Source organism: Narcine bancroftii, chromosome 2 (assembly GCF_036971445.1).
Source record: "Narcine bancroftii isolate sNarBan1 chromosome 2, sNarBan1.hap1, whole genome shotgun sequence".
Classification (NCBI taxonomy): domain Eukaryota; kingdom Metazoa; phylum Chordata; class Chondrichthyes; order Torpediniformes; family Narcinidae; genus Narcine; species Narcine bancroftii.
The window spans coordinates 109,806,531-109,822,805 of NC_091470.1; the positions used below are offsets into that span (position 1 = coordinate 109,806,531).

General features: G+C 44.1%; 1 protein-coding gene and 1 long non-coding RNA gene across 6 annotated transcripts in view; one reads left to right on the forward strand and one right to left on the reverse strand.

Moving 5' to 3' along the window:
* LOC138754142 (AP2-associated protein kinase 1-like) overlaps positions 1-8,317 on the reverse strand; it is a 110,138-nt gene extending 101,821 nt beyond the window's left edge. For 3 of the 4 annotated variants that reach the window (XM_069918005.1, XM_069918006.1, XM_069918004.1), the window contains exon 1: positions 7,807-7,963. In XM_069918005.1, the coding sequence (XP_069774106.1) occupies positions 7,807-7,963 (157 nt within the window). Of the gene's footprint in view, positions 1-7,806; positions 7,964-8,223 lie in introns of those variants that run through there. The other variant, XM_069918007.1, reaches the window with a different exon arrangement.
* The window catches only part of LOC138754143 (uncharacterized), a 64,861-nt gene continuing 56,842 nt past the window's right edge, over positions 8,257-16,275 (forward strand). For both annotated transcript variants that reach the window (XR_011351573.1, XR_011351572.1), the window contains exon 1: positions 8,257-8,564. This is a non-coding gene — a long non-coding RNA (uncharacterized lncRNA). The remainder of the gene's footprint in view (positions 8,565-16,275) is intronic.

Below are 16,275 nucleotides of genomic sequence, written 5' to 3' on the forward strand. Positions count from 1 at the left end.
GGCTGACGTCACATCACAGGAACAATACCCTGATACTTCCTCAAAATGGGAGCAAGTTTAGAGTGAGCAGATACAGCCAAATTTAATGTGTCATCTAAAATACAATACCTCCAACTGGAGTGTCTCCTGAACTTTCCAACACATCTTTGGAATGCAATTGGAGCTTTCTGTAGCAATAACCAAGTGAGCAACGGTTAATCAAAGGATGAAAATTTTGTCATTTCAGGCTTTTATTCCATCTGGAGAAGCCTTGGGGAAATCTTGCACACGACAAGGCTGCAATCTTTTACATTATGCTTTCTAATAAAATGGCTAAATCCCAGAGAGAATGATACAGCGGTTAAACTCGAAGTCTGCAGATGCTGCAGAATTAGAATAACCCACAAAAAATAGCTGGAGGATCGTATTGAGCAAAAATTACTCCGATGATATATTTCCAGTCACTTAAACTCTGAAACTTGAACATTAGTTCCAATCAACTCTGAAGAGGAAGAGTTTGCATCTCAGACGTTTGAGCAACCACAGCTTTCCTGCAGTCTTTCCTTCCATGGTTGATTTCACAGTCTTATACCTCAAAGTAACATGAAGGAATACTGAACTATGTCATGCTGAGATTATCCCATTCATAATTTGTTCATGATTGACTCTCCTGGAGGGGGTTATTTTGTGCAGTTTTCTGATGTAATCATACCATTTTAATTTTTTTAAATTTTTCTTTAAATGTAATTCTCTATTGTATTCATGTTATAAAATTTTAAATAAAGTCTTCAAAAAAAATCCCTCAGAACTTTATTTTATATCCTTTGCAAATGTGCAATTGACTTTGATAACATACAATCAAATCCCGCTGAATTTCTGTCACAAATCGTCACTGCTAAGGGATTTTAGATTAAAAGTACGAAACAACCTTATGACTTAATAAAGACTTGAATATCAAAACAAACTTGAGAGGCTGGTCAAAATCAAATCCAACTGTTTGCATGATAACATATTAGGCAGGAAATCCAGGAACAAACAAGGGTTACTGGAAGTGAGCCTGAAACTATCTGGTCTACTGTTAGCCTTAAACTTGATGTCAGAAAGTCAATGGAAACAATATTGTCGTCCTGAAGAGAACTGCAAAATAAAAATCCCAGTCCATTTAGAGAAACTACAAACATAATTGCACAGCCTTTCTTGTTCAATACTTATCACTTTCATACTCATAAAAGATGAGAAAAAAAAGCCATTTCACAAGATAGTGTTAATTAATTTCACTTGATAATTTCAATTGCAATGATTGAAATCAGAAAAATAAAAACTTTTTTTTGGCAAATGGGATGTTATAAAGGAAACTCTGTTCCTGCCTTGTTCCAAACTATTTATCACCTGAACATTCAAGAGTCAATAGGCATTAATTAATTCCTAAAAATATGGGCACTAATGTTCACAGGTCTGGAGAAAACCATTGGAAATAAGGCTTTTTTTTTTACTGCTGGCCTTCACAAAAAACATTAGCTGCAGTTAGTCAAGTATCTGGTCACTGATATATTTGATATTATATGACATATTTGTTCAGGAATCCAATACACTGCCTCACAGGGAGACAATTTGTTATGGTTACAAAACATATTTTTATATTAACTTGTTTAAGGAGGCAATTCCTTCTACAGACAGAAACACTGTGAAATGAAATGATTTTGAATGGTTGAGGAAAATGTTAGTCTTGGCACTGTCGATCTCAAACCAACTTTTCGGTCAGAAGGTTAAGGATCTTACCAGGGACTAACAGTCAACCTGGGATGTCACGTCGAGTGCTGATAAGCTTTTCAGATGAAATGTTAACTCTTGGAAAAATGCAAAACATTCCTTTGTCTATTTCAAAGAAAGGGTCAGAATTGCAATGACCGGCTTCATCACGGTCTAGTATGGAGACACCAATACCCCTGAGCGCAAGGCCCTGCAAAAGGTAGTGGACACAGCCCACGATATCATAGGCAAAACCCTCCCCACTAGCGAGAACATCTACAGGGAATGCTGCCGTCAGAAAGCAGCAGCAATCATCAAGGATCCACACCAACCAGCACACACTCTGTTCTCGCTGCTGCCATCAGGAAAGTGGTGTTGGTGCCACAAGACTCGCACCACTAGGTTCAGGAACAGCTGCTTCCCCTCCCCCATCAGACTCCTCAACAACAAACTCAATCAGGGACTCATTTAAGGACTCTTACTTTTGCCACTTCATTGATTTTTTTTCTGTCTGTATTGCAATCAGTTTGTTTACAGTACGGTTATTATTTTTACATTACCAATGAAAGGTAATTTTGCCTCGCCTGAAGGAAAAAGAATCTCAGGGTTGTATGTGATGTCATGCAATGTGGTCTGACAATAAATCTGAGTTCTCCCCATTTTCAAATCTTCAAAAAAAAGGTAGGTAAGCAATTCCCACAGGAAAGGGAGATCAAAACTAAGGGACAACGCCTCAGGACCCAGTGTAGTAGATTTAAGACAGAGATGGAGGAACTGCTTTTCCCAGAGGGTAATGAATCTATGGAATTTGCTGCTCATTGAAGTAGTAGAGGCCATGTCAGTGAATATATCTAGGACAAGGTTACAAAGTAGGGGAATAAAGAGATATGGGGAAAAGGCAGGTAGGTGGAGATGAACCTATCATCAGATCAACCGTGATCTCATTGAATGGCAGAGCAGCTTTGATGGGCCGGATGGGTGGCCTTCTCCTGTTGAGTTTCTCCAGTATTAGAAACAATCCACCTTGAAGTCAGAGGTTCACCTAAAAGGAAAACTACTTAAAGACCTGTGAAGTATTCAGAACATTTTGAAAGGTTGTTGTTATACAACAACTAGCTTTCCTTTTCCGGGATCAATTTGCACTGAAGCTGCCAAGTTTCTGCCAACTAAAGGATTATGAGTGAAAATCAGGACCACTTTGGGGTGAATCAACTGGGGTTGTTGCTCTCAACTCTTTTCTACCAAGAGTTATGCTCTCTTTTATGGGGCAGGAAAACAAGCCCCAAAATTAATCCACCAATAAACATCCACTCTGCTCCACAGAATAATCCCCGCTCATCTTGAGATATCTTCTAAAATTTGATATAGCCCTTTTTAAAATGAAATGGATTTTTAAAAAAATGCAAATAATGGATATTTCAGTTATTTTAATTGGAGGTATCTTTAAAGAGGCACTGCAATTCATTAATGCTTCATCTACAATTTTGGCCACTTTATGTTTAAAAAGGGCCCTCTATAATGTTTGGGACAAAGACACTTTTTTTCTTTATTTGCCCCTGTGTTCCACAGTTTTAAATTTGTAATCACAAACAGTGATTGAAGTGTACATTCCAGACTTTATTCAAGGTTATCCATATAAATTTTGGTTTGACCATGTAGAAATTACATCACTTTTTATATATCGTCCCCCCATTTTAGGTCACCTTACTATCTAGGGCATTTGGCTTCACAGATGTTTGTGAGTACTCAGGCATACTTAATTGCTTCATTGGTGCAGGTATATAGACTGGCTTCTAAGCTTTTGATCACCTTTGGAGTCTGTAGTTGCCATTTTTCAACACGAGGACCAGAGTTGTGCCAATGAACGTCAAAGAAGCCTTTATGAGGCTGAAAAACAACAATAAAACGGCAAGGGACATCACCCAAACTGTAGCATTACTAAAATCAACTGTTTGGAACATCATTATGAGCCTATTGGTGAGCTCAATAATTGCAAAGGGACTGGTCGGCCAAGGAAAACCTCCACTGGTGATGACAGAAGAATTCTCATCACAATGAAGAAAAATCCCCAAACCCCCGTCTGACAGATGAGAAACACTCTTGTGGAGGCAGGTGTGGATGTGTCAAGTCTGCAGAAGACTTCCTGAACAGAAATACAGAGACTACACTGAAATCCACTAGTTAGCCACAGAAACACACTGGCCAGATTGCAGATTGCCAAGAAGTATTCGAAAGAGTTTGCAGAATTCTGGAAAAAGGACTTGTGGACAGATGAGACCAAGATTAATGTTTTTAAGAGGGATGGTTTGAGCAAAGTGTGGAGGCATAAAGGAGCTGCCCAAGATCCAAAGTAACACAGATCATCTGTGAAGCACGGTGGTGGGAGAATTCTGGCCTGGGCATGTATGGTTGCCACAGGTACTGGCGCATTTATCTTCATTGATGATGTAACTGCTGATGGCAGTAGCAAAATGAATTTTGAGGTGACAGAAACATCTCATCTGCTCAAGTTCGAGCAAATGCCTCCAAACTCATGATCCCAAACAGACTGCTAAAGCAACAAAGGAGTTTTTCAAAGCTAAAAACTGGAAAATTCTTGAATGGCCATCATTCACCCAATCTATATCCAATATGCTGCAGAGAAAACCGAAGGGGACAAGCCCCAAAAACAAGCAGAAGCTGAAGATGGCTGTAGTAGAGGCCTGGCAGTGCATCACCAGAGATGATACTCAGCACCTGGTGATATCTCTGAATCATAGGCTTCAAGCAGTCACTACATGCAAAGGATATACAACAAAATACTCAACACAACTACTTTAATATACATAACAAGTTCCAAATATTATGGTGCCGTGAAATGAGGGGACTATGTATAATAAGTGCTGTAATTTCTATATGGGCAAACCAAAATGTGTACAAATAACCTTGGGAAAAGAAAAAGTCTGGAATGTGCACTTGAATCACATGTGAAATGTTTGATGACTAATTCAAAACAGTAGACATGGGCAAATAAAGGAAAAAAGCGCCTTGCATTATGGATTGTACTGAACCTGTTAAAAAGATTCACCAGACTGAAATTTAACATGCCAGGCCTTGCATATGAGGTGAGATCAGGTGGGTGAAGCTTCTATATTCTAGAGTTTGAATGAATGAGAAATGAGCCTATTGAAACAAACAAAACTGGTTAAGAGTCTAGAACTTGGGGACACTGCCTCAAAGTAAGAGGTAAGCAATTCAAGTTAGAAATTAAGCAATATTTTCTTAACACAGGAGATGACGTCATTATCATTCTCTGTCCAAGATGGCCGTGAAGGTTCAGTCATTGACTGTATTCAAAATAATGATCGAGAGGTTTCTATGTTTTGGACAAATGAAGGGATATGAAGAAAAAGAGGCCACAATCACACTGAACAGCCTATTTCTTGTATTCTTTACATGACAAATGTTTCATAAATTTGTCTGCAGTCATATTTTGGATACTAGTCTGTCAGCAATAATTAATGCAGCCTCAGCTATTACTGTAATAAATGTTTTTCTTAAAAAATCAGATCTCAACAATAAAAATATTCACCAGTAATTATACTGAATCTCAATACATCACAACAATTGCAATTTTTTCCATTGATAATAGAGCAAAAGATGCTGAAATGTCCTGCAGATTTATCAGTTATATGACAAGAGTTGCTGTAAATCTGCCATCAAGTTTGCCGCAGGTCTATCAGTAGCATCAGGCATTTGCGATACAATTGAGGAAAATCGAGCAATATTAAGAACATTGATGCTAATCTATCTAAATATAATGAAAACAAAACTCAAGGAAAGTATGAGGGCTGCGGGATTTTTCAGTAATGTTACTCTGACAATTCCATTGATTCAGAGTATTAATGGAGCTGTTGGAAGCAAAAATTTATGCCCTATAATAATGTTACTGCAGTTATAATTGGACACCAGGCATAAAAACAACAATCACAGTAACACTCAAGAGTATTGTACGTGCATCATAAATGTTAACGACTCCTGCAGATCCATCACCGGGTTTGTTGACTCCAAAAATATTCTGATTTTATCAGTATTACTTAGTTTGCTGACCCTGGGTAATAGTCCAAGGTCAGAGTAACTTTGGGGGAATCTGTAGTCACAAGGCCAAGGCCGGGGAGTTGCTAACTTCATCAACTATTGCTGGGATTGCCAGAGTTATGACTCTTCGGGGAAAAAAAGCTCATTCACCAGATCCAGGAGCAGCCCTAGCAAAGTCAACATTTAAGTCTGTCCACAGATGCCAACAAATGAGTAAGTTGCTTGGCCGTTTCTGATGGCAATTAAGAATTAGTTTTTAAACAAAGTGTGGCCTAGATCCTGCATCTTCAATCCCACTGCAGAATTGGAGTGCATAAGCAGGTACACCAGATGACATTTAAGGTAATCAGCTACAGTATGACCATTATTCAAATACTGACATCATTGTCAATTAGTTTAATTTACAATATGGTACTGGAGTGTGGCGGGGGTGGGGGCTGTCATTTCTAACATTATTTAGTATTAGTGTAGCTGAGTGGCATTGTTGAGTTCATCATTTAGAGTAGATCACAGGGAGGAGGTGTCTGTCTATCTGTGTATTTGTGTTGGTGTCATTGGGTGAGTGGGTAGGGTGGCTTAGCCATAACAATGGAGAAAGTACAGAGGTAAGCCCACAGAAGGTGGATAATGATGATGGTGAGTGGAATGGGGGAGATGGGCAGCGATAGAGAGGGACAATCCGACAGCAATAGAAGGGGAGAAGGAACAACCTGCCAGCGATGGGGGGGGGCGGAAAAGAGGGGACGACCTGCCAGCGATGGGGGGGCAGAGGGGATGATCTGCCAGCGACGGAGGGGGCAGAGGGGATGATCTGCCAGCGACGGAGGGGGCAGAGGGGATGATCTGCCAGCGACGGAGGGGGCAGAGGGGATGATCTGCCAGCGACGGAGGGGGCAGAGGGGATGATCTGCCAGCGACGGAGGGGGCAGAGGGGATGATCTGCCAGCGACGGAGGGGGCAGAGGGGATGATCTGCCAGCGACGGAGGGGGCAGAGGGGATGATCTGCCAGCGACGGAGGGGGCAGAGGGGATGATCTGCCAGCGACGGAGGGGGCAGAGGGGATGATCTGCCAGCGACGGAGGGGGCAGAGGGGATGATCTGCCAGCGACGGAGGGGGCAGAGGGATGATCTGCCAGCGACGGAGGGGGCAGAGGGGATGATCTGCCAGCGACGGAGGGGACAGAGGGGATGATCTGCCAGCGACGGAGGGGGCAGAGGGATGATCTGCCAGCGACGGAGGGGGCAGAGGGATGATCTGCCAGCGACGGAGGGGGCAGAGGGGATGATCTGCCAGCGACGGAGGGGCCAGAGGGGATGATCTGCCAGCGAAGGAGGGGGCAGAGGGGATGATCTGCCAGCGACGGAGGGGGCAGAGGGGATGATCTGCCAGTGATGGAGGGGACAGAGGGGATGATCTGCCAGCGACGGAGGGGCCAGAGGGGATGATCTGCCAGCGAAGGAGGGGGCAGAGGGGATGATCTGCCAGCGACGGAGGGGGCAGAGGGGATGATCTGCCAGTGATGGAGGGGCCAGAGGGGATGATCTGCCAGCGACGGAGGGGGCAGAGGGATGATCTGCCAGCGACGGAGGGGGCAGAGGGGATGATCTGCCAGTGATGGAGGGGGCAGAGGGGATGATCTGCCAGCGACGGAGGGGGCAGAGGGGATGATCTGCCAGTGATGGAGGGGGCAGAGGGGATGATCTGCCAGCGACGGAGGGGCCAGAGGGGATGATCTGCCAGCGAAGGAGGGGGCAGAGGGGATGATCTGCCAGCGAAGGAGGAGGCAGAGGGGATGATCTGCCAGTGATGGAGGGGGCATAGGGGATGATCTGCCTGTGATGGTTCAACAACTTTCAAGCAGCATCAATGAACAACGAGTGGAGGCCAGGAGTTTTAATCCCGGGGGGGGGGGGGGGGGAGTTGACACACCCTCTCCCATCCCCTCCCACCCCCCCAACCCTCATCTCCACCCCACCCCCTCCCCTCCCCTCCTCCTCACCTTCAGCCACCACCTCTTCCACCGTGACCTGCTGCCGGCCCACGCTGAACACGCGGCCAATGAAGCCGCTGCCTGGACAGGCCCCGCCGCCTCCGCCGCCGCCGCCCCCGGAGCCCGAGCCCGCAGCCTCCCGCCGCGAGTCGAAGAATTTCTTCATCCCCCCCTCCCCTTCCCTCCCTCCCTCCCTCCGCAACAATATTCGCCGATGAATCAGATCAAAAAGGAAACCCCCCACCCCTGTCGTACGGCCGCCTGTCCGGGCCCAGCCGGGGCGGGGAGAGAAGCGACGTCGCTCCGGGGCTGAGCTGCGGACCAGGCCGGGCTGCGCGCCGTTAATCCCGACATGAAATAACAGCGGTGCCGACAGGACCCAAAGTGCAGGGCATTGGCGCGCCGCGAACCGGATACGCAGCGTACCGGAAGTAGTCCTCCGCCAACCTTCACGCTGGCACCTAATCTGTTTAAGTGCCAAATGCACAATCAATCCCCAGTATTCATTATTTGCAGACCAGTCATCATACTACGGCAGACGACTAACTTGCGAAATATTGCCAATTCCCCATGCGACACATCTTGGATACTGTAGTTTTCTGATTGAGTCCTGATGTGTAAATGGGCGGACATCGTCACGGAGATGGACTACAGTTCCCAGAAGGCGCTAGGGCACCCGCGGTCACGATGCGCTCTCATCCCTCCGGGACTACATATCCCTGCGTGCACCACGGATTGGAGCCTGAAGGCAGCGTCTATAATAGAAGGTCTGTACCTTTCTTCTTGTTCACTGGGGTTATTTTTTTGTTTTGTTTTTGAAAACGGTCAACGAGTGATTTTTTTTGGATCTGGTACACGATTTAAGTGTCTGACGTTTATTCATATCCTAGTATGGGCTAAGTGGGCCAAATGGCTTGTGTGAATGTTGTGGCGACCAAGGGGCAAGAGCGATGCCGGATGGTGAAACCTTGCTATTGCAGGTGTAAATAGCTTTATATTGCACTTTCTCTCTTTTTTTTGAATATTTTATTTAAAATTTAAACAACCAAGAGACAATTAATACAAAATACACCTTCAAAACAAATATGGTTTATATAAAAACCCCTCTAATGTACCCCTCTTCCCTTATACTAACATTACCCCCTTTCCAACATCCCAACCCTTATCTATAATCACACTAAATCCTAAAGAAATGAGAAAAGGAAATATAAACAAAGCAACAATAATCAAGCAAATTTTGAGAAGCGACAGGGTCTCAACAAATTAGGCAACATCCAGCCTGCAGCTGACGTGGACTTTTACCCCCTTCATAAATCTTCGTCCGCGAAGCCAAGCCAAAGAGAAGACTATCTAATCCCCTGTCCATCCTGCTTCTCATTGTATATTCTGTAATCCCTGCAATATGCAATAAAAATTTCATTTTCCGATGAATCTTCACCTCCCATTTCAATCTGCTGATGGAAATGCCCCTTCCAATAACCTCCTGTCTCTCTGTCCTGCCTCCATCAGCCACTCCTCCACAGAGCACTTCCCCATACAGATGTGGGAAATGGAACACCTATACTTTTACTTCCTTTCTTCCCACAGAGAAACCTAAATGATCTTTTGGAATCAACCATCAATTAATTTCCTCTTCTCATTAAGTGTATTCCGTTTAGTGATTATGTTGTAATCAATATATTGTGGAAACCCCATTCCGATTAGATAACAGCTTTGCAGAATGCCTCCATTTAATCTGGTGACTCTGAAGTTAGAGATGAAGTTTCAATCGAATTCTCCATCCCACTTCCACGTATGATCTCTCTGCCTTCTGCCTCCAATGTTCCTGCAATAAAGTTCAACGTTTCCTTGAGGAGCAGTATGAGGGGTAGAGGAGGAGAGAGGAGGGACCTAACAGAAACCAGTTTATGCCATCTGTTTAGAGTGCCCAGATTGGTACAGAGAGAGAGAGAGAGATACTCACAAAAAGAGAGGAGAGTGTCCTTCCCTGTCTCACTCTCTTTCTCCATCCCTCTGTTGCCTTCCCTCTCCATTCAGAGACCTACCCCATCCTCCTATCATTTCTCGGTTTTGTTTTTTTTTCTTTTCTGCCCTTTTCATACCCATATCCACCAGCCTGTGCTCCTCCCCCTGCCTTTCCTCCCTCCGCCCCTCACCTTTTTTATTCAGGAGCCTGCCTGCTTTCAGCTCAGGCCCGAAATGTTGGTTATATAGCCTTTCTTCCTATGAATGCTACATGATACTTTTGTGTAGTGCTGTCACTTATTCAGCAGGTCTAAGATCAGAAAGCTAACACATGTATTAGAACAGTAGGCCATTCAGGCCCTCAAGCTTGCAATGTCATTCAATGAAATGTACCTCAGTACTATTTCCTTACAGTACTCTATTTCTAACACTTCTATTTCCTTGAATTGTGTATCCAGAAATGCATCAATCTCTGTGGTATTGATGTAAAACATTCCCCACCATCGAGAACATCTATAGGTAACACTGCCATCGGAGACAGCAGCAATAATCACCCAGCATACACTTTGTTCTACCATCAGGAAAGAGGTACAGGTGCCACAAGGCTCACACCTCCAGGTTCAGGAACAGCTGCTTCCCCTCCACCATCAGACTCCTCAACAACAAACTCAATCAGGGACTCATTTAAAGACTCTACTTTACACTTGATTGATTTTTTTTCTCTCTGTACAGTCAGTTTGTTTACATTTGTATGCTGAGTCAGTTTTCTGTTGCACTGCCAATATGTGGTAATTTTGCCTCATCAGCAGGAAAAATAATCTCAGGGTTGTATGTGATGTCATATATGTTCTCCGACAATAAATCTGAAATTTATTTCCGGATAAAATGAAATAGTATTGTATTATTTCATTGTATGAAGAATAAGTGCAATGAATGATGTTCCATAGCATTCTGAAGTAGTAAAATTCAAAGACTGAAATCAATTGTAAATGGCCTACTGCTAATTTTGATATGATGCCCCCTTGTTTGAAACTATTATGGTAAAGATGCTTCACTAGATGATTTAAAAAGGTTTGTTTCCCAGTTACCAAAGATGAACTCATCAAAAGAGTGCATCTGTACATTGTTCTTGTGTTTCTGACAATAAAGTCACATTGATATTGATGCTGGTGCAGAATACTCTAGTTGCAAAGATCCTTCTTAAGAAATATCTTAAAAGTATTCCAAAGACTGTTGCTCTCTCTAAAGCATTCAATGGTTGTAAAAATAACATGTACTAATTACCATCTGACAACATCTTTCATCTTAACATGCTTTTATCTTGCAATCTCATTGAAAAACTGATTCAGTTTCTTTCAATTAACTGGAGCTCCAGCCTTTTAAAGGAATTCTTCCGCAAAATTACACTGCTCAAGGAGTATTTTAAGAACAGAATAATGTTGTTGAGACTGAATGTCGGCCTACATTATATTTCTGGAGGACATTAGCATCTCTTAATAAGAATAGTTTCACTTACGATTGAAGAACAATTAGTGCAATGGTGTTAACGAGCTGTTGGGGTTTGAATCTGGCTCTGTCTGTGAGGAGTTTGTACGTTCTTCATTTGTCTGCATGGGTTGGCTCCAGCTGCTCCTGTTTCCTAACATCCTCCAAGATGTACCAGGGTTGTAGGTCAGTTGGGTGCAATTGGGCGGCATGGGCTCGTGGGCTGGTAGGGCCTGTTACCATGCTGTATGTCTAAGCAGATTTATAAGAAATAATTGACACAATGTGGAAGAAATTAATGCTGCAAAAACTTGCCCTCAAGATTGAATGAGATATTTCGAGAGATATCTTGACTAGAAAGCTGTGCTTCTTCCAATAATTTCCTTTGGTGTATCACAACTGCATTTGAATGTAGCCTTGTTGAAGTACTTCTGCTTACAATTGTTGTCATCTGATTGTACAAGTACAACCTGATGAAACACACAATCAGATATAATGCACATACAGGCAAACAATACATAAACAGGGCATTCATATTTACAAATAAGTAAATAAATATTGTTTCATGAATATGAGAATCTGCCTATGGGAAGAACCTGTTCCTCAGCCTGGCGGTGCTGGCCCTGATACTCCTGTATCCCTCCCCCGATAGGAGCAGTTGAAAGATGCTGTGTGCGGGGTGGAAAGGGTCCTCGATGATTTTGCGCGTCCTCTTCAGACAACGATCCTGGTAGATCAACTCGATGTGGGAGGTTGGTGGGGGGAGGAAATTGGGGAGTACCTACACTGTGTATGAGATGAGAGGTTCTGCTGCAACTGTTTAAGGCTTGGGTGAGGCCACACCTGGGGTACTGCACACAGTTCTGGTCTCCTTACTTAAGGAAGTACTGGCTTTGGAGGCGGTGCAGAGGAGTTTCACCACATTTGATTCTAGAAATGAGAGGTTAACATATTGGGAGAAATTGTGTCATCTGGGACCCACTGGAATTTAGGAGAATGAGAGGGGATCTTATAGGAACATATAAAATTAAGAAGGGGATAAATAAAAGAAAGGCAGGTGAGACTGGGGGACATGGCCTCAAGATTTGGGGGATGGATTTAGGACAGAGTTGAAGAAGACCTGGTTTTCTCAGCGAGTAGTGAATCTGTGGAAATCTCTCCCAGTAGAGGCTGCCTCATTAAAAATATTTAAGACACAGTTTGATTTTTGCATTAGGGTAGAGGCCGATAGATAAAGCGGAGTCCATGCCAGATCAGGCACGATCTTATTAAATGGTGGAGCAGGCAAGATGTGCCAAATGGCCTACTCCTGCACCTATTTTTTGTATTCCTTTGCTTTTTTTTGCTAATTGGATGATACTGAAAGCAAGGGATGAAACGATTGACATGTTCTGATGTCTGGCACCAAATTCTGGTGGCTTCCATTCGTCATATTAGTTTTCATTTTGTGTGTGGCGTGCACCAGTCCAAACTGATTTGGACTATTTAAAACAATCTCCTCAAGAGAATGTGACATTGGGTTTCTGCAGATTGTGGGGAAACACGAAAGTCAGAAAATTGCTGTGATTGTAGTAAAAACACAGAGATGCTGGAGGAGCTCAGCATGTCTCGCAGTGTCCATAGGAGGTAAAATGATGTTTCAGGCCTGAGCCCTCAGAGGAGCTCAAGCTCAAAACATTAGTTCTATTTCTTTACCTCCTATGGCTGCCACAAGACCTATTGAGTTTAAATTTAAATTTAGACATACAGCACGGTAACAGCCCCTTCCGGCCTGCAAGGCCGGAAACACCCCAATTCACCTTCAACACCCGTACATCTTGAAAGGTGGGAGGAAACCGGAGCACCCAGAAGAAACTCACGCAAACACGGGGAGAACTCCTTCTAAACATTGCCGGATTCAAACCTGGATCACTGGAGCTGTAATACCATTGCACTGACCACTATGATAACTAGGTCTCCAGCAGTTCTGTGTTTTTCAGCAGATTGTGGCAGTTAAAGAAGATCTCAAGATGACAGATTCCACCTATAGGCTTCGCCACGTGTAAACTGTATTGGAGGCCTCAGAGGGACTTCTAAAACAGCAGGAAGAAACAAATTTAGAGATGAACACCAGCTGTTAAGCCATAAAGACCTGAATGCAATGTCTCAAAATGTTCAGTGACTGCACAGGTGTGGTCAAGGATAGCAAGCACAGCTTCAAGAATCATCTGCCATCCTTGCTCAATGCCCAGCACCTCCCATTCCAGCCTCCCAAAAATCAGGACCCCCATCCAAAATTCATGTGCCGCATCACACCTCTTCCGTGTTCATGACTGATTGTCAGAGTTTCAACAAATGACAGCCTCTTCCCCCCATCAATAGTTACAAACTTATTTCTCTCTCGTGCAGTTCACGCATAACTGGGGGGTCCAGTAGCAAGCCAGTGGGAGACAGGCACAGCCTCGTCTCCTTATTCTCCTCACTAACACTTTCCCCAGCCCACCCAGTGCAGGACCCGGCTCGTCCTCATCAGTGGAACAGCCACAATGAACCCATTATCAGGAGTTAAGCAGAGGTTTTTGAAGCTGATCGTATTCTTGCATTCTCTCCACTTTCCATCTGTCACAATCCTTTTTTAGATTTTAGATTTGTTGTCAGAGTACATAAATTACATCACATACAACCCTGAGATTCTTTTTTTTCTGCGGGCGAGACAGAATTGCCACTTATTGGTAGTGCAAAAAAAAAACTGTACTCAGTGTACACATAAAAACAAAGATGTAAAAAATCTGACTGTGCAATACAGAGAGGAAAAAAAATCAATGAATGAGTCCCTGATTGAGTTTGTCGTTGAGGAGTCTGATGGTGGAGGGGTAGCCTACAGCTGTACCTGAACCTGGTGGTGCTTAAAGAAGGTAATAGTTTTCTTACATTCTCTCCACTTTCCACCTGTCCACATTCTCTTTTGAATGCAATACCAAATGTGCTGGAGAAACACCAGGTCCAAAATGTTGGTAATAAAAAGGCTGAGACACCGGAGGAACTCAGCTGGTCTCATAGTGTTCATAGGAGGTAAAGATATATTACCGACATTTCGGAACTGAGCACTTCCTTAAGGTGTGCAGGCATCTGTATTCAAAGGCTGGTCTTTTTCATGAATAGACCAAGGGAAATACGAGAGGTGAGAATAATAGCAGAGACTGTGGGCTGCTGGCAACTGCAGTCAAGAAACTCCCATCAGGCTGCGAGCTGCTGGACACTGGCTGAACAGGTAACCGGTGATGTGAGAGGGTGTTGGAGGCTTCCTGATTGTGTCATAGGTCTGTGTTTCTACAACACTCGCAGCATCTGCAGTCTTTCGCATTGAACCCACAATGTCAGTTACCCTTTATGGATGTTGCTCTGCCCGCTGAGTTTCTCCAGCACATCTGTGTATTGCACTCAACCCCAGCATCCTTGTTTAACTCTCTCAACTTGCAGGTTACATTTTGATGCAAATACTCCTCCATTTCCCAGGCTTGCCCTTTGCTTATTTCTCCTTTTGGATCATCCAGAACAGCAATCTGGAGAAGCAATTCAAGATTATTTTATTCTCATGGTAATAAAACAGAAAATGTGATATTACATGAAATTTCCTTTACCATAAGAAAGACAAAGATTTGCCATCAGTGGAGATTACTAGGTGCCTTTTACGTTCCGAGAAAGAGAAGCGAAAGAGAGTCACTGAGTGTCTGTGGATTCATCTCCAGCGGTCCCGCAGCCACACAGCCTTCTGCACCCGAGTTCCAGATGCAGACTTCTGAAATGATCAGAAGGCTTCCAGCACCCTTGGCACCCTCTTGCATCCTAATTCTGATAGCTAGTACCCCTTCAGCTAGTCAAGCCAGTTTTCAGCATTACGCAGCCTGATGCACGTCCCTTGGCCGTATTCGCCTGCAGCCCGATGCCTGCCTGGGTTCCTCACCTCGAGTCACCCAACAGCCCGCCACCTATGTGTTCTTCAGCCTCAGTGCCCCACTCTGCTCCGCCGCTGGGGTCACGGTCCCATGGGTCATCTCCTCCTCCTTTTCAAATGGGTCTTCCCATAACCTCGTGGCAATTGTAGGGTGAAGGGGACTTAGCATCGGTACTGCCTTTGTCTTTGTGCAAAGTTTGGACTTTGTCTTTTCCTTCATGAAGTAGAGCTCAAGACCACTGGCCTAGTTCTGAACATAATCAGAATCAACTGCTGACCCTCAGTGTTGGCAGCTTCTATTCCAACATGAATGGAAGCCAAATAGTGTCAGGAAACACTCAGCTTGAGTGTTGATACCAATGTTTAATGGGAATGTTAGCATCTCACAGCTGTCTCTCAATTTATTCTCCATAAAGCACAGTCAGTGAATGTAAATGAGTCAGTCACTGCTATTATTCTCACCTCTCTATATTCTCTTGGTCAATACCTGAAAAAGAGCAGTGGACAATTTTGCTTTTCATTGCTACTAAGAAACACTTCAACATAGTGGTGAAAGGTCTAGATGCCACATCACCAGGTTCAGACTCCTCAATGACAAACTCAATCAAGGGTTAAAACTTCTGCACTTTATTGATTTTTTTCTCTCTCTCTCTATTGCACAGTCAGTGCAAAATAAACAGTGGCAAGGAGGTCTTGCGAGAGCTGGCTCAGTGGCTATATTTGGCTTCAGCCTTTTAATTAGTTGAGAGCAAACAGGAGGAGGAGGAAGGGTGGCTGGAGCGAGGGAGGTACCGAGCGTGTGGGGGCTCGGGAGGGAAAGACCTGGGGCAAAAGGAGTCAGCCCCAAGAGAGAGGCCCGCAGGCAGCGCCGGCTAAGGAATGAGAGGCTGGAGGTGAGAGGCAGTGAGTGAGCAAGGGAGAAGAAAGAGGTGTGTGTTTGTTGTATATTAGGGTGTGGGGCAGGGGGTTGGAGGCACTAGGGATGTGGCCTGGAAGCCAAGGGGACGGCAGCCCGATAAAGTATGGGAACCACTGCGTTAGATGAATCTGGTATGATTTGATAGGTTATTTTTTGGGACACTCAAATATTTTTC